At 40.3% G+C, this 24,375-nt stretch overlaps 1 protein-coding gene across 1 annotated transcript in view; it reads left to right on the top strand.

Moving 5' to 3' along the window:
• The window catches only part of ADGRD1 (adhesion G protein-coupled receptor D1), a 142,190-nt gene that overhangs the window by 95,778 nt on the left and 22,037 nt on the right, over positions 1-24,375 (top strand). The window contains exons 16-21 of the mRNA XM_017815622.1: positions 1,874-1,977; positions 4,835-4,946; positions 9,798-9,951; positions 13,131-13,197; positions 14,246-14,312; positions 21,174-21,265. Coding sequence (XP_017671111.1) covers positions 1,874-1,977; positions 4,835-4,946; positions 9,798-9,951; positions 13,131-13,197; positions 14,246-14,312; positions 21,174-21,265 — 596 coding nt within the window. The remainder of the gene's footprint in view (positions 1-1,873; positions 1,978-4,834; positions 4,947-9,797; positions 9,952-13,130; positions 13,198-14,245; positions 14,313-21,173; positions 21,266-24,375) is intronic.

Raw genomic sequence — 24,375 nt, 5'->3', positions numbered from 1 at the left:
CTCCTACCGTAGAATTGCAAACCACCTGTAGCCAGGAAATAAGGTCCATCCATTCTGGACGTGAATATCCCTGATGAGGAAATCACTTCTAAACTGCTCAATTTACCACAAAGATTATTCCTATATCAGGAATATTCTCTGAAGAAAGGCTATACATGGCTTCTCTGATGAATGAGGCATGATAGGATCTCTTCTGTAGGAATTATATGGAGCTTTAAAGCTGGTCCAGCACACAGAACTCTTTTGTTTCTTTAATTGATGCTGTCCGAGTCAGGGAAAAGAAATGTGCCTTTGGCTAAAAGAGGAAAAACCACTCAAGAGCTGCATCATATTTCCTAGGAACTGTTACACCATAGCAACAGTTGTCTTCCAATGCTGCTGCTGCATCCCTTAATAGTTCTCAGATTGCTGAGTGAGCCACAAGTTATTCTGCTGTAAAACTTACTGTACATGGGGTGGTTCTGTTGGCAGATAATTGCAGGAAAAATGTACATATGTAACACATCTTTTTGTCTGTGTTTCTGTTTCCTCATAACCACATGGTATGTTATTTCTCTCCTTTAAAGAGGAATTTTAATGGGAAGTTTATTGGTGGGGCTGCTTGGGTTTGATAATCTCTAAAGAAATACTTTGTTTGGGAGGGAAATTTTTATTGTGCATGTGGAAAACAATAGAAAATCCCAAACATGTGAGGAAGGATTAGTTTTCATTAGATAAAAGTTTCTGTAAAAAAGTTGGAAAAGATATTGTTCCTTTCAGTATTTTTTCTAATAAGTAAATATTTTGAATGAGTGTTCAGCTAAGAATTTAATTTATGGTGAACACAGATTCAAATTAAAACATAGTATTTCAAGCATCAAAATTAAAACTTTTTGATTGACTACATATTCCTCCCTCCCCCTCAGTTTATGTTCAGTTTATGAAAATGTCAACTCTATCCAAATTCAAGTCAGGAAAAATGTTTGAAAATTTTTCTGAGATGAGAAAACCTTTTCCTGCCTCAGTCCATTCTACTTATTATATATTAATACTTCCTGGCTCCCTTTGTTGGGTGAGGCTTTTTTTGTCATTCTTTTATGAGAACTTGCATGGAAAATTAAAACATACTCTCTGATTAATTTAAGATGAATGGCCAAACCATGGTGTCCCTCCAGCATTGACTCTATCCGGGTTGAACAGAGATCTTAGTGGAGAGCACTGTGGAGTTACAGTTTAAATGTTCATGAAAATTGAATTACTTCTACAAAAGGTGCCTGTAGATAAAAACAGAGGCTGAGAGGAGAGGTTTGCACTCCTACTGCTCATGCTGGGTCTTTTCTGGGGTTTTCCAATCTGTAGATGTCAGTCCAGCTCTTCAACAGCCACTGAAAACGTGACACAATTGAACAAAATGAGTGGGCTATAAATGGCCTGTGATTTATGGCTTATCTGGGTTTGTCAGTTCTCACTGCTGTGAAGCACTTCTGGTATTTGCACAGTGATGTAAATTATTGCACTGTGAGAGCATTACCTGTGACAGATCCCATCACTGACACTGCCTGTGAGCCCAATAAACTGCTCTGTTCTCAGGCTGGATGATGCTGCAGCAGCAGAGAAACTCCAGCTTGTGCTGAGGAAAGCCTGGTTGAGGAAATAAAAGAGGGAGCTAAATGCCACGGGCATGTGGATCCCCTGGCTGTGTGACTGAGTTTGGAGCTGGCTCCTCATTTCCCCCTCTAGCAACAGCAGGGAATGACTGTGAACAGCTTCCTCACGAATGGCTGGAGGAGGAAACGCTGACCCGTGGTTCTGCAGTGTGATAAATCAATTAATAGTTCTTCTTTCGTTTTTTGTTTTGTTTTGTTTTTTTTTTTTTTCTTTCCTTCGTGTGCAGCTAGCAAGAGAACACCAGGTGGCCCTCTCCTCCATCACTTACATTGGCTGTGCTCTGTCCATCTTCTGCCTGACGATCACGCTGGTCACGTTTGCTATATTGTCGTGAGTAATTTTAAATTAATAACCTGCTGAGCAGCTATCACTGCAGGAAGGGAAGCAGCGCATTTCAGGCCACCGAGTAGGATCCCTTCAGGTGCTCAGGATAAAACAAAGGCTATTAATTCTACAACCTCCCTTAATTGGATTCTGCACATGTATTTGTAACAGTTGGTTGGTTATTTCTAAATTACTTTCATTTCCTGAAATGGGGTGGTCTTTATACAGCAAGCTATTTCCATCCCGTGAGGGATTTTTAGATTTTTTTTTTTTTAAACTTTCCATGTTTTTCTACAGTTCAGGAGTCTTGCAAGGAGGCTACTGCCTCCTTGCAAGACTACTGAACTGTAGAAAAACATGGAGAGTTGGTTGGGAGCTCAAAGCATGGATGACTTGGTTGGGAGCTCAAAGCAAGTGCAACATGAGCAAGGACTGCAGGATCACCCCCTCTGCCCCCCTTACCCTCATCTTTGGGTTGCTTGGAGTGTACAGTCAGTCCTTCTGTCTGCTCCTGGGCTGGAAGGCAGCGTGTTTATAAAGGAATGCCCAGAAAGGAAGTCTCAGTCAACATTAGAGCTGCCTGCCTTTTGTTTCATGCAACATGTACACAATTACATCATACAAGCCACATTTATTTTCGAGTTGCTGTTCTCCATTAGGCTGGTTATCTAATGTGTTGTTTTAGGAGGATGAAGGACACTGTAAGCAGTGTGATATTCACTCCACAGCTCATGTTTAAAACCTCTGGATCTCTGCAGCCTCCTGCCTGGAACAGGGCAGCCCCTTGGAGGGCTCTTTGCACATGGAATGTTTCTGCTACAGGGCACTCAGGGTCTTTATGCCTGTTTATTTTCCAACAGTGATAACTGAGTTTGAGGCTCAGCTGGCCTTGATACAAACATTTCCAAGAAAGAAGATTTCATAGAGGTTTGTTTCTAAATAAAAAACAGAAAACATGACAAAGGGTGAAGCAACTTGTCTGAGGTTGTGCAGCAGAGTGGTTGAGCAGCAAGGAATGGGATTCTTTGTCTCCTTTCACACACTAAACCATATTCTTCCTACTCAGGAGTTCAACTTTTGATTTCTGTGCCTAAGAATGTATTTTGGGCATCCCGTTAAGAGGCCAGTTTCTAGGGAAAAGGACTTGCTGTAAAAACAGCAAACTGATTGCAGTGTTCCTTTGTTCCAAACCCCGTATTATTTCCAAGTCTCAAGATCTGTGTTGGTCATACTTGGATTAAATGTGTAACGTGTGGCAAAATCCACTCTAAATAAGTCCAACGTCTGCCTATCTGGCACTGCGCTGTTGGCATGTTTAGGCTGAGGGGAATGATCTGCTCCACTTTTGTCTGAGTGCAAAATTGGATGTTATAGTGTTTAGAAAGGAAAAAGGAGTAAAAGGGAGGTGGTGTGGCTGCAGCAGGGCTGAAAATTCCTGAAGAAACTGGAGGCAAAGAGAAGACTTTTGGAAGAGAGCTTGGGGCCTGCTGACTGTTCCGGGGTTAAAGCACCCCACCTACACACAGGATCCTTCAAACTGCCAATCAGAAATAATTTGATTAGGTTTTCACTGGAGAGCAGGGTCTCGTTAAACAGCTGAAGCGAAATTTTGCAATGTGGTGTTAGATGACCATAACGTAAGCGGAGAAGAATCTGGCACGTTCTTCGCTGCTCCGTGTCCCGGCAGCGCCGGGCGGTTCCCGGGAGGGCAGGCAGTCCTGCTCGCCTCCTGGGGAACACTGCCCCAGCCTGCCACCACCTGAAGCTCTTTATTAGAAAGCCATTGGCACCAGGCAGCACATCCCGGCTCTTTGGATTCCTTTTAGGACACAGATACTTCTCGTCGTTTCCCTCTTCGTTCTCTTCCAACGGAGCGCTGGCTACGGCAGTGCTGGAAGGGCAGGGCTGACACAACCATGGTCTGCATCGTCCAGTCCATGTCACTCTGCTGCAGGGACACACACAGTGGCTGCAGGAGTCACCCCCATCCAGTGTGACACAACAAAAGAATGGAAGTGGGTCAAGCTGAGTGAAGGAGACACACAACAGTTCCCATCGCCAACGGCCTGGGTGTCCTGAGATGATTAAAACTGCTGGTGGGGGCTGGCAGGTAGCATGGATGGAAATGGGGAACCTTTTATCACCAGAACTGCTTTTTAAAGTGAAGAATGAAATTGTGGGAAAGGCCCGAGATGTTTCAGATCAGTGTTTTTGTTTTCTGTTTCCTATTTCTGGATGAGAACAGAAACACGAGGTCAGAAGACTTCCAGGAAAGCATGTTCTTGTCCGAGTTCCAGCTGTTTTTTTGCAAAGCCAAGAGATGTGTTCAAATGATGTTGTAATCACTGTCAGGTCTCTGTCAAGGTAGGCACTGTCCATCTGCATATGGAGCTATAGTTCCTGTGCCCAGAAGCTGATAATGGTATAAGTCAAAATTATAATAAAGGTCTTTTCACATTCCCTTATTTCTCACACAGGCAAATACCAGCAAAATAAATCCAGGAGTTCTGTGGCACAGTGTGGGCTGAATGGTGCAAGGTGCAGTGTGCTTTCTGTGAGGTGCAGGTCTGACCCTCCTCAATAGCACAGCACCATTCAAGATATTCTGCCACTAGTCACGAACAGAGCTTTTTCATGTGCAAATCAATCTTTCTGCTGCCTTCAGGACAGCAGCAGAATATCAAAGCAACCACTCAGGTGCCACTCCATCCTGGTGGAAGGAGAGCTCAGAAGACATCGTGATAACCCCACCAAAACCAATATGCAGAAGTCAATCTAAATGCTTGCTGATAAATCATAAATATATTCTCGGAATGCTTCTGGCAGTGCTGTTTTATTCACAAGTGTTTCTGCCTTCTGCCAGGTCTGTCAGCACCATCCGCAACCAGCGCTACCACATCCACGCCAACCTGTCCTTTGCTGTCCTGGTGGCCCAGATCCTGCTCCTCACCAGCTTCCAGTTCACCCCTGGCACTGTAAGTCCTGAGAAGAAAAATAATTTGGTTTGGAATGAATGCCACGTGCAAGAAAGCGTCTTCCACGTGAGATCTCCTATTTTTGACATGCCTTAGCCAAAAAATGCCTTCCTGGATAAAGCATTTTGTGCACCCAAACGGTGTTATCGTGATATCTGGCCGTGTCTGGGTGTTTGCCAAACCAAAAGCATCGTGCACCCATCCAATGGAAAAATCACTAGAAATGGAGCACACCTCAGTGTGTTTTCAAATGTCATGGCTGATTCTGCCTGACATGGCTTGTGCTTTCTCTCATCCCTTTAAAATTTTAAGAATTCTCTATTGGAGAATATTGTCTATCTTGTGTGTTTAAGTAAGATATTTGTATTTGGGTTAAGGTTTTGGGTTGGTTTGGTTGGATTTTGTGGTTTCGTTTTGTTTTTTTTTTTTCTGGTGGGGGTTGGCTTCTTTTAATTGTCTGCTCTCTGCTCTGGTACATTTTTGACTCTTTTTTTCTTTACCCCACATTAAAAAGTTTTCTGATTCTCAATGGAAGGCAATGAGCTTTCAGATTGAGCTTTGGCAATATCTTCTACTGCCTTGGAGGGCAAAACAGAAGGTCTTTGTTTTTTTGCTCAAAAACTTTTGTTTGTGGGGCAGAACACACTGTTTTTCTGAATAGCAGATTTATTGATGATGATCTCTACTCTGTAGATTTAGACGATTTTTAAGTAGGATTTGTGTAATAATCAATGCCAAAGGTAAAGCAACTATTGTTTAATTAGCCAGAGGTGACAGAAAGCACTAAGTATCACTGTGTAAGAGTTTAATCCAAGTTTAATCCAAGATATTGTAAAACATGTACATATTTCTCTGACCATCTAAGGCAGCCACTTAAGCAACAACACCTTCATGTTGCTCACATGGTACTTGAGCTCTGTGCATGTATAGGGTTTTTTCTGCCTGATCACATAGATTGGAAATTGAAATTACAGATTGATTTTATGGATCTGCTGCTGCAGGTGGGAATTCCTCATGCAGAGTACCAGGATCTAAACCATTAAAACTGGCATCTAAAACAGCTGGGTTAGATTGAGACAAATAGGCCAAGTTAACAGTATTACATACCAGTAAAACCAATTTCTTTCCACTGTTGTGTTTAAAAAATGCAATTTAAAGTAACATAAGGTCTGTTGATGGAAAGTCCCACCTGAAAAGCAGAAACAAAACCTGATTTTACAATAAACTTCCAGTGTGCTCTGTTTTTGTAATGATCAAAACTTGGCTAGTTTGGTGCCCAGCTGTTGCTCCCTATTACTTTTCAGAAGCAGTGAGTGGCTTCTATTAATCTTTTTTTTTTCTTCTGTTTATTCTCAGTGCAAGTCAAGATGAGGTTTGCACATTCTTCATTTTGCCAATACAACTGTTACCTAAATTTATATTCAGCTCAAATGGGATCCTTTGAAATTCTGTTAAGTTTATAAATAACAATTATGCCTGGTTTTGCATAGGCTATTACTACCTGAGGATCTAAAAGCAATTTGTAAAATAAAGTTCAAACTTTTTTGCTGCTTAACATTCAGGTGGGTCCTGAAGGAGTGAGGCAACGTGCAAGGGAGAAAATGGCAGGGAATGGTTTAGAAGGAAAATGAAATGGAGACAGCAAAAGATATAACTTGAAACTGAAGAAAGTGGAAACCAGGCATGAAAATAATCCTCTCTAAGTAGAGAGCTAAAACCCTACTGAAAGGACGTGGGCTTGAGGGCAATAATGGGTTCACACAGTGTATCAGTGTGTCTTATTCTCACAGTTTTTCATTTTTCATCCATTCCAGGCTTTCAGACAATCCAGCTGAGTCACTTCAGTTAGTGTGTGAAAGCCTCTTTACACCTTATCCAGGCCAGCATCACCTCCAGTCTTTAAAATCCTGTGAAACATTGGTTGTGTTTCCTGGTTTTGCTCGGATGTGGGTAGAGCCTGTGTTCTCCAGAGGCCTGTCCCAGTGTCCCCCTACATTTATACTATGCCTTGTTCACACACAGGTGTCTTGCTTGTTTAGTCAAGCTTGTGAAGCGCTCACATAGACTGAAGTTGCAGTTTAATAAGTGCATATTTTCTCTTAAACCTATTCAAAACTTACTTCAGTTAAGTAAGTTAAATTGGAACAGTAGCACACAGAAAGCAAGACCTGCTTTACACCACAGGCTTTGTGAAGTGAAATGCTTCACAGAATCCATGGATATTTCAGCCCTACCTGCTCTATAACAGCAGTAATTGAACAGCATAACACTGTAAAGATCTTAAAGTTGAAGAATGTGATGTAAACACTGTCTGCTGTGCTTTTATTTTTATCGTTTTAGCCTTTCAGGATCAGGGGGGTTGTGATTCATCCTTTTATTAGCCTCACGTCCTTACTCCATGCTCTGTTCTCACTGGCTCTGACAGCAGTTTTAATACCTTTAATTGCAGCTTTAATTGAATTGCTAAATGGTCGTTTACAGAAAGAGGGAGGCAGTATTTACACTAGAAGGTGTGAATTTGTAATCTTCTGCTTCTGCCAGAGATGGAGTATCAGTGCCAGGCAGTTTGGAAGTGCCCTTGTTTGAGAGAACCAGTGGGACCCCTTTGTGGTACCCCCTTGCTTGAGCCACTGCAGTGCAACAGGGAATGGCCTTGGAAAAACAGACCCTGAGCTGGCATCACTTCCTTGCATGACTGCTTTGAGCCTCTCCATCCTTTTCCTGCCTCCATCTCTAGGGACATTCAGTTTTTGATTCCAGATATGGCATAGAGCACTCCTCTGGTAATTTCAGATGTGTAATTTAATAATTTACAGTTTATACAATTTTCCTTTTGTTGAGTAAGACTGATTTCTAACCACGAACCTCTGTTTTCACACACAGGACTTTGATCTTTGTAATACACTCAGTTGATTGATTGATTTATAAAAAAGTTGGCCATTGATACCTAACATCAGTAGTGCTAAAACAGGAGTCTTAAATGATCATGGCATATTCCAGGAAGGCAATTATTCCCCAAACCAGGTTGTCTTTCTTCTAGAAAATGTAAATATTTTTTGCACAAAACATTTTCTTCCTATACTGCCAAATTTCTAAGATATCTTTACTATCCACATGCCAATCTGATGACTTCCCTTAGACTTTCAGGAACAGATGAATTTGTTTCTTCAGAGAGCTTTGCAGTCTTAGTTACTGACTCTCTACTACAGACTGGAGAGCACCATTCTTTTAACAGATTCCCAAACCACAGCGTATGTTTGCAAGTAGTTAACCATCAACATTTCTTTAGGCTCCTAAAGCCTTCCAAAGGCCTGAGAGTGTTTGTGGGAAAAACTGAAGAGTTATTTAAACACAGGGAAATGCAAATTGAAATATAAGGTGTTAAGCAGCATTGTGGTTTCCCAGCAAAACCAGAAGTTTTGCAGTTCTGGGTCAGTGTATGGAGCTGTTTCTCCCTCAGTACTCCTGCATGGCATTGCTGAAAACACTTCCAAATGGAGAGATGAAATGAGCTAATTTCCTTTATGATATATATATAAAATTACCTGCCTGTTTTAAGACTGTCCTCTGAGTCGTGACTAATATTTTTCTGAGAGGCCTTTCTGAGAATTTTCTTTACTTTCTCAACAACTATAATATGATGGGCCTTGCTGCTGGCTGGGCTGATTTTTCTATTTCCACAGACTCACAAGTAGTCAACTCTAAGAGTAACAGTAATGAGATCTGCCTTTTTACAAGTACTGTGCTAAAAGCAGAGTGCATCCTATGATACAGCCAGGGAGACATGCTTGGGTTTAGCACAGAAAGGCTCAGCTTTTCAATGCTTTTTCAAGAAGGCAATTTTGTCATTTAAGAGTAACTTCTAAGCCATCATTAAGGCACAAAACCAGAACTAGTAGCAACTTTGCTATGGATTTTATGTACAAATCTGCAACTAAGTGTTATACAGAATTACACACAGACCAGCCTCCTGCTACTTCACTGTGTTTTATTTTTCTGCTGTTTTGTGATTCATGTTGTTTGGCTACTCAAACCTTGGAAAGCATCCATTTGACAGAACTAGCTTGTAAGTCAGGTATATGTTGCATTTATATTTTTGTGGCTTAATCTTCTGGTGGAAATCAAAAGGCATTAAAATGCGTTTTATAGCCTTATGATAAAACTAACTGGTAAGGCTTTTACCATTTTTGTCAATAAGCTAATCTGGTTTAATAATATGTCCCTGAGCTTTGCGAAGTACTAAACCACATACAGACCTCACTTACATGAATTAACCCCAAATTTATTGCTTTTGAATACATGTAGTCACATTGGATTTGCATTAGAATGTCTTTGCACTAGCACAGAACCAGTTGAGTACAAGTGAGAACATACAGGAAAGCATCAATTTTCATCGCACAATCGAGTCCCAACATTTTAATTTTCATTAGTGTACAAAGTCCCACATCATCAACAAAAAGAATAAAATGCCAGCACAGGCATAGAAGTTACTCCACTTCTCTGACTCCTGTACTTGCTACAGGCTCAGGAGCTGGATGTGGACACTTCAGTTTTGAATTCTTAAATATTTAGTAGGAGTATTGTTCCTGCTGTTAGAAATAAATAACTCATTTGGATTTCCACATTGTGTTTGGCAATGTTGTTTGGGTTTTTTTCTGTTTTTTTAAAGGTAAGAGGATTTGAAACTGTCTGAAAATGCTGTAGAAAAATGAAATTGCCTAGTGCTTTTTTTTAAAAACTTTTACTTCAGTGATTTAGCACGTAAATGTATATAGAAATTAAATAAAAATTGGAAAACCAATGTGACTGTATCACAAAGTAGTTATGCATTAATTTTTATTCTTTATTTAGGTGCCTTGCAAGATCTTGGCCATTCTCCTTCATTTTTTCTTCCTGAGTGCTTTTGCCTGGATGCTGGTGGAAGGATTTCATCTCTACAGTATGGTGATCAAAGTATTTGGGTCAGAAGAAAGCAAGCATTTATACTATTATGGAGTTGGATGGGGTAAGCATTTAGTAGCTGCTTACTTTAAGTCTCCTCACTCTAGGACCAGATTATATTCAGAAGCATATTTGAAATTGTCATCTTAAGATCACAGTTTGCCTTCTGAGAGTAGGTCTGTTGGATAAGAAAATGCATAATTTTTCTGACTGTAATCAGACTTTAAAATGTATAGTCCTTAAACCTAATTCCACTGCAGCGAATTCCATGACATCTCAAGGCCAAATCAGACCCTGAATTACCAACTTAAGAGCAGGGCTGTGGGAGGGAGGTCTCACTGCACCATTTTTTTATGCTTTAGCTTACCCAGTGGTTATACTGACATAAGATGATTGTAGGAATTTGAAGACAAGGATGTCTCATCTCATGTTAGTCAAAAGAGACAGTTCATTTATTGGTTCTGTGCTTTCAACTGAAGTGTGAATATGTTTGGCTTTTGCAAACTCATAGTTCCTGGAATAAAGACAACCCTCCTCCTGAATTTAAAAACCCAGGCCCATCATTCTTATCTAAGCAGAAACACCGGGCTGAGTATTTGTTTAAATGTTTGCAAAGTCCCTGCTGATGACAAATCAAAACTTGAGGCCACGTGAGGAGAGAGGGACAGGGAATTCTCCACCAACCTCCCAACATCTATTGAGGGATCTGAGAGGTGCTATTGCTGTAAAATGAGTTCAGTGGTAAGGGGAGAGACAGGACACCAAATGTGCAGAGCTGATGGAAGTTCCCACGTGTTGCCTTTAGTCCCAAGGGTGCTGGAATTAACTCAGAGCCTGCAGTTGCCAGGAATTTAAAAAAAAAAAAAAAAAGGCAATTTGAGGAAGGTGATGGTATCCTACCATTAAAACTACCTTGAAATCATTTGGGTAAAAAAAAACAACCCTTCTTTTTTTGCCTTGATGATTCAGGATAACACACAGAGATTATTGTAGCAAAGCTTTTCCCTCCCACCATTTTTGGGATGCTGATGACAGAGTTTGTGATACTGGAGATTCTGCTGTGGCACTTTGGCCTTAGCATGTTTTCCTATTTCAGCCCATTTCCTTTCCTTGAGAGACTGTCACAGATTGAAGACTTTGTTCTGAGCTGTCAAAAGACATAAATTTCTTTGTTTGCTGTTAGTTGATACAGTCCCAGACTTCTGCCTAGATATGACATAACACAGCAGAAGAAAATCATAGAAAATGGAGTTCTACAATATAAATGGGAGAATATACTTTTTCCCATCAAGCAAAATAGATCTTTTCATCACTGGAAGGAAATATACTTTCACTTGTGTCTAATGCTTCATCTTTCTCAGTAGATGACATATTTAGCCTTTTAGAATTAATGTCCTAAAATTGCTTTAAATTGTCTGCCACAGATTTTCTATAGCCTGCTAGTTTGATTTTAGTTTTTTTTTTTTTCCTGATATAGAAGACAGAGAAACTTTCAAAATACAACATTCAAGTTTACAGGCATTTTCCATTTTATTTGTCAGTAGTGCCTCAGAAACAAAGAATGGTTTGGGTTGGAAGAGATGTGTTATGGGTGTAGACTAAACTTCACAACTCTTATGTAATTATTGCTGAAAAAAATTAAGCAAACACACTTATTTTTGTGCATAATGTATAATCCACATGAATTCCTCAATCCAGATAAAATCTTATGATCCCCTTAGGACAAAAATATATATTTTTTTCAACCTTTATGGAGTTAATTGAATAGCTGTTCCTTAAAGGAAAAATACTCTTATTTTACTGTAACAAAACCTTACTTCTTCTTCCATTGCCATTATCCATTTAGTGTCTTGTTAATGCAATGAAAAGGCAAACAGTGCACTACAGGCTGCAGATCATTTTATTCTCACTGACTTAACAGCTCTTCTAATGCTGGTGACTGCTCTATGTTTCATCTGCATAGGTTTTATTATCTTCCAAAGGAACTCTATTTAATTTTCTTCTTCACTGCCATTTAAAATTGATAGAGAGTCGTGCTAAATCCTTTGAATATCCAGCATTTGACTGGGTGAAAAAAAAAAAAAAAAGATGGACTAGAAATATAAAGAAGGATTAGTCAGGTACAGGTATTTTTGCTTCAGTGACAAAGTCCCTTCATCCCTTCTGTGGGAAGACAACTTGCATCAGCAGACAATATCTATATTCAATATCTACTCTGCAACCAAAGATGTGCTTGGGAATGTGAACAAATACCTGTGGGACCTTTAGTGCAGGCAACTCACATATCCATGGCATATTGATTATCTGTGCTTAATTGCTCTGGTGAATATAATTATTTCTGATTTTGTTCAACTGTGTGTAGGAATTTCCTTTCTTAAATAGACAAGTGAGACAGTAAACTAAAATCTTACCTTTGATTGGATCTTACATTTAAGATATTATTCCTGATTTGGACAAGCACGAGAAAGCAGAATAAAGCTCATGAGACATTAAACTCTATCCTACAGGATGGATTTCAAAGTCTAAGACCTAAACAATTCCTGTAGATGATGCTTCTTAACTACTGAGTATTTCATTGTATAAATACATAGACATATAAATATATACATATTTATAAATGTGCTTCTAGCGGCAATCATTAAAGACTGAAAAGACTTCTTCCAAAAATTATAGGTCTGTCAGTACAGGAAAATTTTATAGAATTTGTGAGGATGATAGTAGTAAAATTAAGCAGAAACTGCTTGTCAGAGAATTTTGTAAAACCCTCATGCAGAGAACCTGAAGAATTAAACAGAAAAATTGAAACTTGAGGCTATCGTGTCTAATACTCTGTCTGGGACCTGGTTATTAAGTTCTGTAAGATGATAAAAGCTCAACCCTTCACATTTTATTAAATCATACAAGAATTACCAGACAATCACATGGTAGCACTACTTGAGTAGCAAGAGGCAGAAATTACACCAACAAAAACCAGGCTGAAAGAGGACTACGATTGTCAAGGAAATTTGCACTAATTCAGTTTAACTGTTAAACTAGTACTTTATTGAAAAGCCATTTTGTTTTTCTGGCATCAATTGATTAAAACAAGTTGGATTACACAGCTGCAGGAGGATGTCAAGTTAGACTTAATTTGAAAATGACTCTGAGCTGTTCTGTTCATAAAAAATCTGGCAGAACTTGCTGGGTTTACTGGAAGACGGTGCTTTTGTTCCTAATGTTGCCACTGCCTTTGCCTTTCTGCAGGCTGCCCACTGGTGATTTGTGTCATTTCTGCAACATCATCCCTAGACAGCTATGGAGAAAGTGGCAAGTGAGTATGAAAATGTCCCCACTCCAGCTGCAAATAGGATGGAAAATCTGACATGGAGGAAACTCGTAGATGTGTTAACTGGGCTGTGGAGCTGCAAGATCCTCCTGTGGAGCAGGGGAGATAATTTGCAAAAGCATGACTCTTTCTTATTCTTAGACATATTCTGGGATTTTTTTAGACATAGAAGCCTCAGGTTTGCTTTTCACTGCTGAGCTGATGCACAAAAAGCTCCTGAGATGTTTTATCTTTCACTGCAGAGGCACGAGGCCTCCTCAGTGAGCTCCCTGCTCTCCCCCTGCTCAGGGTAATCTCTGATTAAAGATATTCAAACTTCTGAAGAAAACTGCAGTTCTGGAACAGAAACACACTTACTTGGGGGAAAGTGGTTAAAATAATCTGATTTTTCCTTCACATCTCAAGATCTAGAATGGATCATGTCCAACATTTGGAAAATTAAGTTCCTTTCTAATTTAGGAAAAGAAGAGAGAATTTAACCGACAGACCAAGATAGGATTTAATCCTACCATAATGTAAGCAGAAGCTTTGGAGCAAAGATTGTTATTTTGTGTGTGGTACCCTGGCTTACCTCATTAGGGCTGGAAGAAGGGCCCACGAAGCTGAGAGTGTGTTGAGCAGCCCCTTCCCCAACACCAGCCAGGCAAGGCAGGGAAGGCTTCAATTTGTCCCTGGCTGCAGTGACAGTGCTCCAGCACTGAAATCACTGCCTGTGACTGAGGATGCAAAAACAACAAAGAGCAAATAAAACATTTCCTTTCTTCCCATCTTTCCACACCTGATGCTGCTTGAAAGTGGGCTGGGGCAGAGCTGTCACTGACTCTTTGCAAGACAAAAATCCAAATGAGATCCTGCCTTGGATTCCCTGAGTGTGAGGGGGAAAGGAGCTTCTTCCTGGGGCTCTATCACGTCTCTTGCTTTTAAAATTCACCGGTCTTTTTGCACTCTTTTTGAATTGCTCTTTTAAATTAAGAACATTACTAATTAAATGACTGTGTGCTTCGTCTGAAATCGTTCTGATTTCTCCCTGCAGCTGCTGGCTTTCACTGGAGAATGGAGCAATCTGGGCTTTTGTGGTGCCTGCAATGTTTGTCATTCTGGTAGGTAAAACCACAGCAGCTGCTGTTTTCTTGTTGCATGTCTGTGTCAGCAGAACTGGCTGAAGGCTTGGGGTCAATCCTTGTGCCAGCCCAGTGAAAGAGCAGTCGTGAATGTTCCAGAACTACTTGGTTCCTCCTCCAGTTTTTTTGCACTGTATTGGTTTATGCATATTAATTCTCAGGCTGGTAATTTCACTATTGCAAAGATAGGACCTAAAATACTGGAGCAGCCCTGCTGGTGTCATTAATAATTGTGTAGGACCAAGTAATCTTGGGAGTTTCAACAATTCTCAGAAAGAACCCGAAAGAACAGAAAGAACCCCCAAAAGAACAGAAAAAAAAACCCAAAAGAACAGACTCTGTGATTTGTGTTCCATATGCACCAGTAAAAGCTGAAAACCTGATTCCATCCCACTGGTGTTTGAAGCTTTCGTGAGTGTCCCCAGTGAAGATGGTCACCAGCAGAGTTTGCAAGAGTGGGTTAGAACGACAAGAGCTGTCACCCCTTGGGTGGGCTCTAGGGACGGTAAAAAGCTGCCTCCACATCTGTCTCCTTCCAGCACTAAGGAATTTGTTCTGTTCCTCTGATCTTTGGTGTCAGGTAGGGCAGAGTGTCTGGCTGATCGAGGCAGGGCTGTTAGGGTGAGGTTGCAGGGTTCAGGTGGCTGCCACAAACACCTCTGCCAGCTCTAATGAGCAGTGTCCTTCCAGGGGAGGGGGCAGGTTCAGGGCTCCGATGCTGCACCAGGAAAGCTCTGCAGCAGTTTAATTTTGCTCACACAGCCAACTACAGTGAGCTGTAGCTTAACCACTGCGACTACTTAAGGAGTCGGGGTGTTTGCAGGGACTAAGTGGGAGATTAGCACCTCTTCACCACAGTTTCTGATACTTTTATTGATCAGGTCATCTGCAATTTTTGATAGAGGTTATAATGTCAGAGCGAAAGTATGAAAATGGAATAGACTCACTGATTGGTGAAATCAGGTTGGCTTTAAAGCTCTGCCTATTAAACAGGCATGGACCTTTAAAAAAAACTAGGCATGGACCTTTAAAAAAAAAAAAAAAAGGAAACATCCCAGATTTCATCTCACATAAACCCCCCCCAGAAATCCTGCTCACAAGCCAAAGGAAGGAAGGACAAATAAATAAATAAATAAATAAATAAATAAATAATAAATATAACTAGTGTTTACCATTGCATATCTCTGGAACTATTTGGCAAGCAGAAGATGGCTCCTTGGCTGACCTTTACCATCACAGGGGATTTTGTGCTGTGGGTGAGTGGCGATCCTAACATTTGCCTGGGAGACAGTGAAATCAGCATCTCTTCCAGGCAGCCCAGCCCAGCACCTTCCACCCACCATACAGCCTCTGAAAAACTAGGTTATATAAACATATATTAAAAAAACAATGCAAATGGTTGCCATATTGATGTGACAGAAACTGTCTCATGTTAGCATTTTAATCAAATTATTAATGGCAACACTTGAAAGTCCCTAAACAGTAAGGGCAGAATTTCTTTTACCTCAGTGAGAGCATATACATGTAAATAAGAAATGTTGATCACTAGGTTAGAGCTGGCTAAACAGCTGTGGATTTTGTTCCAACAAACTTTAATTCCTTGTTGACCTGTCCCTCGAACCTTCTGTATGTGAGTTTATATTTGGAGATATGTAGACATTGATGATTGGAGAGCAATTAAAATAATCTAATATTCATATGTCTCCTGCCCACATTAGCACTTGCTTTTTAGTCATTGTTCAGCATCAGAGGAGGAAATGAGGTGCAGCCAATAACACCAAATCTTTCCAAGCTGCTGTCCAAAGATGGTGTTAACCAAAACACACCAGCTCACCTGAACAAGCACAGCCTTCAGCAATTTGCATGCAGAGGTGCTTGCCAGTGAAAGTAAGAGTTTAGCTGTCTGGCTCTAACTTATGATATATAACATTTGTGCAGCTCTAATTATATTCTTGTAGGGGTACAAATATTTTCAGAAAGAGAAAGAGTGAGCTCACAAGGTTGATTCACGTAGAGCAATCTGTTAAATAAGCCTAAACCCAGGTTTGCCCAAAATAGCAGCAAGCTGGCTGACAAATTACCCTCTCTGGGCATTGAATATTCCAGCTGAAAAATGTGTTAGTGCCTATAGGGAAATAACAAGGCTAAACAGTATTTTGTGTGCGTGTGTGCCTGTGCTCTTTAAATAACAAATGAGCCACCAGTTGCATGAACTGATGTTTAACTCCGAAAACACTCCTCAAAAAGCAGGTTTTGACTGGTTCCATCCACAGTTTCTCTCTGCCAAGAGAAAGGATTATGCTGTGAGGAAAACAGGGGGACTGCTCTTTTTAACTCCCACTCCCTAGAGACAAGGCAGACACAGTTCACTTTTGTCCTGACACAGCCTCACAGGCAACACAGACATCATGGAGCCTTAAAACAGAGTGATGTGTAGGGAGTGTGACTGGGAAAAAACACTCACACATACTTTTCTAGGCAGTAATTCACAGAACCTCCCAACCCTATATGGATTCCCATACCCAACGTGCTCTTTCTGTGGGTTTTAGTCAAGGGATGTGATGAAGGAAATAGTTCCTTCTATATGTGGGTTTTTTGGCTTCTACCTACATCTTAAAGATCACTCTCCCCCACCCTCCAAACCACAACACATGAGCCTCTATATCATTCTCTTCAGGCAGCTTGACAAAAAAATTCTTGCAATTAGTTTGGAAACCAAACTAAGCTCAGCCAAAATTGGCCTGGGACATGTGGAAAAAAAAACCACTTGACAAAACACCTGAATTTTTGATACAAGACATTAGAACTTCTGGCAGGAGGCTTTGCTAGTTATCAGCCATCTGCTGCCTTGATGTGTTTCCATAGACATGGCAGAATTAAGGAAATTCTGTGGAAAGCATCTGTGTTCCTGGAGCAGTGGGTGATCTGCAGACTGAACAATCCACTGCAGGGGGAGATACTGGGCTGTAGTGACAAGTCCTTTCTGTTGTTTTCCCTGTAAGCAGTCATTTTCCTGGTGGTTTTTTTTACAAGTCTTTCAGGTAAACAGCATTTTTATGGAGCTAAATGAATTTCATTGGCATATTGCTAAGGGTTCTGTGCTGTGGGGACATCAGCTTTGTGACCACTGTCTTCAGATGGGACCCTGTGGAACTTGGGTCCTGGGCTGAGATTGCCATCACTGTCTTCAGCTGGTACTTGCCCATGAATACTCAATATATAAAATAGTATTATCTCCTCCATACCTGTTGATCATAAAAGATTTAGTAAGTTCCTTATGGTATTTATTCCCACCTTTATTTACCAGTGCAGAATCAGGATAATTTCCTTGTGATGGACAGTGTCTCACTCTGCAGTCAGACTGTGAGTCCAACTCACATTGATTGAAAAGCGACAACTTGTGTCCCTTATTAAGCATCACTTATCATGGGAAAAGGTGGCAGAGTTGAACATACAGTGTTTAAAGGCCCTGAGACAGTAGGATTCCTCAGTCTCATTGAAATCAAGTACCTCCTTAAATGCTGTGGTGGATTAGACCACACCTGCTAAGCTTCTCATTTTTTCTTATTAGCACTCAGCTATGAACACTTTTATTCTTTTAAGATTAAATTCCTTCATTATGTTAAAATTAAAGTTCTTCTTACTTAACCAACAGGAAAGCATGCAAGATTTTTTTGAACAAGGGCACAGATTCAATATTAAGGATTAATATTAGGAAAGTGCAGAAGTTGGGCTCCTTTATCTGTTTTCTTCTGTATTTCCTTTCCAACCTCAAAGCTTTTGCTCTGATATTCAGCTCTAACAGGTGTGATACTACATGCACTAACCCAAATTAATTTGCAAAATAATTCAGTGTACTCTATTCCATCTGCAGTTGCTCTGGGATAGCTAAAAGCAGCATCAGGCTTTCCAAAATCACTCTCCCAAATTTTAACGTCCATCTAACTCAATGGACTGGCTGTGTTTGGAAATGCTGATTGCCCAGGAATGGTTTCTGATGTGCCCCAGCAATGGGCTGCAGTGTTGGTGTGTGACCAGTGATGTCATGGTAAGGATCAAATTCACTCACACCATCAGAGAGGAAGTTAAACCTCAATTGGAAGAGTCACTTAAACTCCCTGTGCTATTGCCGAAAACTGAAGTGGAGCCCAAAATAGTTTGTGGTTTTAGAGGAAAGCTGGTCAATGGATTTAATTAAGGCAATATGTTGAGTTGCTTCTTTTTTTTAGTTCCTCTGTACTGCCAAGCCTTTTCTTGGCTAGCATGGAACACACCACATCAGAGGGTTTTACACATGGGATTTCTGCCCTGTATTTAAGAAGAAACAAAAATCTCATGTGACTTGGAGGAAATCTAGGTGAAATCCCTGCAAAGCGACCGAAGAGAGGGAAAAGAATTTATCTCTCTGCATCTGGTCTGGCAAAACTTTGACAAGAAAAGCTTTTGAAAGAGGTTCTTTTTGTTCGTTTAAGTCTCTCCCTGATCTGACAGTTTTTGGTCAGATGAAGTTGCCACTAGAGCGAGCCAGAGCTCCCTGATGTCATCGGGACCTTTCCGTGGGCTCCGGTGGGCTTTGGATCAAGGCTCCAGTAATGGGAACTGGCAGCTCCTGCTGACTCTGCAGAGAGTTGTGAGTGCCTGGGGTTGGACAAGATGCCTTGAAAGGAGTCCTGTGAATTAGTGAACAAGCACTAATGTTAGTAGTTATATTTTTTTTAAAGTAGAGTGTGGCCAGTACCTGGAAGCAAAACCATTCTAAGTTCCAGTCTAATTTTAAGGCAAAATAACTGCCATTGTCAGGTTATCTGGCCTTTCAGGAAAGGAAGAGGTAGGAACTGTATACAGTGGCCTTATCTAAATATTTATTATCACAGTTTGAACATTCTAATATAGGTTAAAGAATAACGAGTGTTTCATCAACTAAACATTCTCCTGTTCAAATCATTGGCAAAGTATTTATGTCAGATGCCAAAAAAAAAATCACTGGAAGAACAACTCAGTGGCTGTATTTTGGTTTCCCATTGTAAGGGCAGTGGAAATAACTCCATGCTTTACTTACTGAAGCATTAACAAAGGCAGGCATTTGTAGCTAATCTGTTTATTTAGGCTGGATGAGATTACTTTAATTTCTCAAAATACCTAAGCAAAAATTTTTAAGTGGTTCAGGAAATTTAAATATAGAATTTCAGGACTTGAGTACCTTTTTCTACATCAGCAGTGAGATCACAATATTCCCTTCTCACCTTTTAAACATATTACCATTGCACCCTGGAAAAGGTAAAGTCACACTGACTGCACCAGAGTAGAAGCTCAAGGCCTTTTAAATCCACTTTACACCATCCAAATTACCTAGGAAATGAATTTTATATTTAATTTTTTTATATGAAAAAATTAAAAATCAGTTATAAATACTGAAGAACTTGTGTGTTAGAAAACCACCTGATTTGTCTAATTTGTCTTGTGCTGTTTTCATAACCAGATCTAAAGGTTCAGGTCCAGTTTGAGAGTGAGAGTGTGCAAGATTCCAAGTAGAGCAGACAAATGGGTTTCTCAAAAACACTCATTACCACCTCAAAGGACTTATAAAAGTTATTTACAAAATATGATTTGGTGGGAATAGGGGAAATGATCCCAAGAACATTGAATTTCACCTCTTATTTCTCTCTGTAAAGCTGATTGAACAACAAGTACTCTTGTTATTGAAGAGCTGTCGGTTCCACAGGGTATTCTTTGGGCAGACTCAAAAGCTGTGGCAGAAATGAATTATCACAGCTATGCTCTGACTTTACAGCAGGTGATGATCTGCCCTTAGAAATCTAAAATTGAAAGAGTGGTCAGAAGATTTGAAAAATACCAAGGAAGTCATTAGCATCAAACTTAAACATTTATAATTCACGTTCTTCTCCTCAGAATTAGAATATTTGTGTCAAATAGAGAATGATTATTGAGTTTTAGTGAAGGAATAGCACTTTTTTGAAGTCTTCTCTTTCTTTTTGTTCTGTAGTTGAGGATAGTTTTGCTCTTAACTTGATGCTTTGTAGCTGATGTATAAATTTGGGCAGGAAGGGGGAAATACGTCTTTCACCTTCACATTCTTGACTCTTCTTTATTCTTTAAACCCAAGGTCTTTGCACAGCAAGACAGTCTTTGCCACATTTCCTTTAAGTGATTTCCTTCTTCCTTCACCTGCGACTCCAGCACAAACTTTCTTTTGTTGGACATTTTCAGTGTTAGTCTTTTCAAGATTTCCTACTTTTCTGTTGGGAATTCTTTTCATTTTATTGATGTTTCTGCTGGACCCAACATCAAAGACAGCAGGGCCTTTGAAGACCAGAGTTCAGGCTTAACATATTTTTCTCATCGCTGTTTTAAAATAGTCTTGGGCTTCAATTGGGAGCAGACTTTGGTAAGAAAAGGGAGCTGTACACCCTTGGAGTCTGTGCACAGGCAGGCACAAAACCAAAGGGAATGCAGACATGTGCCCTGGCTGGTGAAATTCTTGTCTGGTTTGTCAGCTGGCAGAAGGCTGTTAAGGTATTGATTTGTACAGCAGGGATCCCGAGCATTCCTTTGGCTGTGAAGCAATGTGTCAATTCCAACTTTTCCCAAGGACTGCTGGGGGAAAGAGAACACAAGCAAGAACTACCCACTGTGGGGGGAAAGAAATCACTGACGAGGGGCAAACTATAACAGTCCAACACTGAAAACATTTTTTGCCAAATAAATACCAAATTTCTGTTTTCTGCTGTATTTTTACAATCCCCTCCTCGGGCAGCCTGCACCCCTGGCACGGTCAGAACTTGCTTTCCTTACCAAGTCTTGTTCCTTCATCTTCTCCAGGTCAATATTGGCATTCTCATTGCTGTCACAAGAGTCATCTCCAGAATCAGTGCAGACAACTATAAGGTCCATGGAGATGCCAATGCCTTCAAGTAAGTTTTTCTCATTCAAATTGTATTGTAACAACGTCACTCAAGCAATGTTAAATCGTGGACTTGCTCCCAGAACATTGACATCATTCCTCTTCAGTAAAAAACAAATAATGTGAAAGGTAGCTTATCATTCTCTTGAATGCAGCCAGTTAACCTATATTTTATTAAAGCTAAATGCTGCACAGGATGAAACCTGTGGCTCAGCAGGAGCTAAAGTGTTTTCTTGCTTATTACAGTCTCCAGCATTTGCTGATTCATGATTTTCCCTTTTATTAATGGAGACTTTCCTCTTCCTGCTGTATTCAAAGCTAAATCCCACACAGGATCATTAATCTGTGCTGGGCTATTGGAACTATTCTGCTCCTTCAGAGGATGGACCTTGTTTCTAAGCCCAGTTCAGCATAATATTTAGGCATATGTTTATCTTCTAGCCTCTCTTGATACTGCAAAGCACAGAGACTTATGCTGGATTTAAATGTGTGCTTAAATCCAAGCAGGTCTTTATATTACAGTGTCTTGAGCCTCTGGGGATGGTGGCCTCTGAGAGTGAATCATCTTTAAAATAGCACCAGCAAGTCTGGAGGGGAAATGTAAGGCAGGCACAAAGCTACTGCTGAATACACAAGGACAAATTCTGATTTCTAAAATATATAAGATTACATATGGCTAGCTAAGAAGATAATTTAATATACTGAGGTTAAATTAAGATGCTGAATATTCCATTTTCTATCTCCTAAAGATGCTTTGGTCCAAATATAGAAAGGACACTGTATATAACTAAAGGAATAGAGAACTCACATAGAAGAAAAATGTGATGATGGTTTGTGTTTAATGTTTCTGAGACACAGGCTATTGTACAATAGGGATTTGGTGCCACTGTTCTGAAATGGTATCATAAAGAATAATTTTTATGCTTGGATTACTTATGTAATTTTGAAAGTGTCATTAAGTTTTAAATATTGGTGACAGTTATCTAATCGAAGTTAGTTTAGTTATTGTACACTTATCCAACAGGAAGAGAAAAACAGTAAATAATCTACATGAAAATCTATAAGATAATTACACTGGAGTGAAAAAAAAAATTGGGAATCAAAATGACTGTTTCAGGTTTGGCTGAGTCCCTGTGACCTTCAGAAGTACAAAGGAAACATAGAACCTTAGGAAACAAATAACTATATTGTCAATACCGATTTCTCTGCATTATTAGAGGTATGAAGACAAAGAAACACTCTATAAGTAGAGGAGAAGCTACACAGATTGCTCTATGTACTTAGATATTTTACTCATATTACAAGGAATATCTTCAATACACACTGTACCCTGCAGACTAATATATATTAATTTTTTCAAAGAAAACTATGTGTGTGCACATAAATAAATCCATGTATGAATGATTGGTCTAGGAATAAGATGTAATCCCTTCAATGAGGAGTATATGTCCTTAGTTCAAATATTATCAGCAGTAGATTTGGAATGGTGTAGCTGTGTACTGAAAATGTGACTTCTCCAGACACTCTGGCTCAGAGATTCTCTCTGGGTCAAGGAATTTTTACATTACACTTTTAGGATTTGACCTGACAAAAGTGATGATGGGGGAGAAAAAGGATAATCAATGGGACAATACAGCTGGAAACATTAAATCATTAAATTATTAAGGGAAAATCTGCTCTGATAGAACATCTTTCCTCACAGAACTCAATTAAGTCAATAAAGTATAATAGAAGGTAAACAGAACACACAGAATAGCTCTTCTTCTGTAGATATCATTACAGAAATGAGTCTTCAAAAGAAGTTTTATATGAGGAAGGCGTAAATATCTCTTCAAATCAGATCCTGGAGAGTATTTATACTCTGATTGACACAGCAGTGAGGCATGATGAATTAGAGTTTCATGTACAGGGGATGTCACGGAGAAAGTAACTGCTCTGTTGGAAAAAAAGATAATTATAAGGCCTTTGTAACACTGAGTTTCATTCTCTTGTCATCAGTATTCCTTATACAGGTGAAGAGGTTTATATGTCTAATGTGAAATCATTCTGCCCGTGTTATCATTTCCCCAAAAAAAAGAAGGGAACAAAACAAAAGAAGGTGCTGCTCTGACAGCAGAATGACAAGGGAAGGGTTTTTCATAGCGAAAAAACCGCCGTGGCTCGGAGCACTGAGGGATGTAGGGTGCTGATTGCAGGTTGTTAACGCCTGAGAGTGGATAAGCACAGCAAAACGAAACAGTGACAGAACACAGAGAAATCAGACAAACATAATAAGCTTTGCAGTTTCTGTCAGGTCGCTGCCAGCGAGGACTGCGAGGCAGTTTTTGAATCAACAAGTTCAGTTGGCTTAGGGAGGAATCACCGAAGGCTGCAAAGCACTTTGTGTAATGTGAGCCTTAAATAAAGGGCCTGCCGGGCATCCCTGTGAGTGCTGCAGTTCATTGAGATGAGCCACGGGCAGAGCTGCAGTGTGTTAGGAGGAGTTTATCAGCCCCTTCTCACAAACACAGAGCTGAATCCAAATGGCAGGACGTGACTCTGGTGAGACAGGAAAGCACTTTGTCACCACGTCGCAGTTGTTCGCGGCGTTCGAGTGGGACACGAGGCAGAAGTGGTTCCTTCAGGGCTGTGTTTGTGGTCTCAGAGACAGAAAATGAGAAATGCAGTGCCAGGAGCTGTGGAAGGGAAAACTGCTCAATCCAATAAACTCGTGAGAGGAAAAAGGGGGGATTTCAGTGCTGTCTTTTCAGGCTGGAACGAAATTTAAGTGGAAAGCGCAGAGAGAAACAGTAAGTTGTTGTCTGCAACAGTTTGAATGGCAGCAGTTAAACAGCAGGGTTAGACATTTAGGAGTGATAATGAACTGGAAGGCCTGGCAAACTGGCTGAGGAATGCCCAAAGTGCCTGTGGCAGGAGCATCAGGGAGGTGCCAGTGCCACCTTGCCTTTCCTTGGTGACTCAGGCCAACACATCTGCCCAGAAGCACCTGACTGAGGGGCCTCACACTTGAGATGTTGCTGCCCTCAAACCTGAGCAGCTGCTGTAGTCTGAAAGTCCCAGCCTAGAGGTTTTACAGAACAGGCTCACCTCTTGCCAGGCTCTACTCCCAAAGGAAAGGTT

This window comes from Lepidothrix coronata, unplaced genomic scaffold (assembly GCF_001604755.1).
Source record: "Lepidothrix coronata isolate B3197 unplaced genomic scaffold, Lepidothrix_coronata-1.0 Scaffold51, whole genome shotgun sequence".
Taxonomy (NCBI): domain Eukaryota; kingdom Metazoa; phylum Chordata; class Aves; order Passeriformes; family Pipridae; genus Lepidothrix; species Lepidothrix coronata.
Note: the sequence above shows the minus strand (reverse complement) of the source record. Positions and strands in the feature narration are given on the sequence as shown.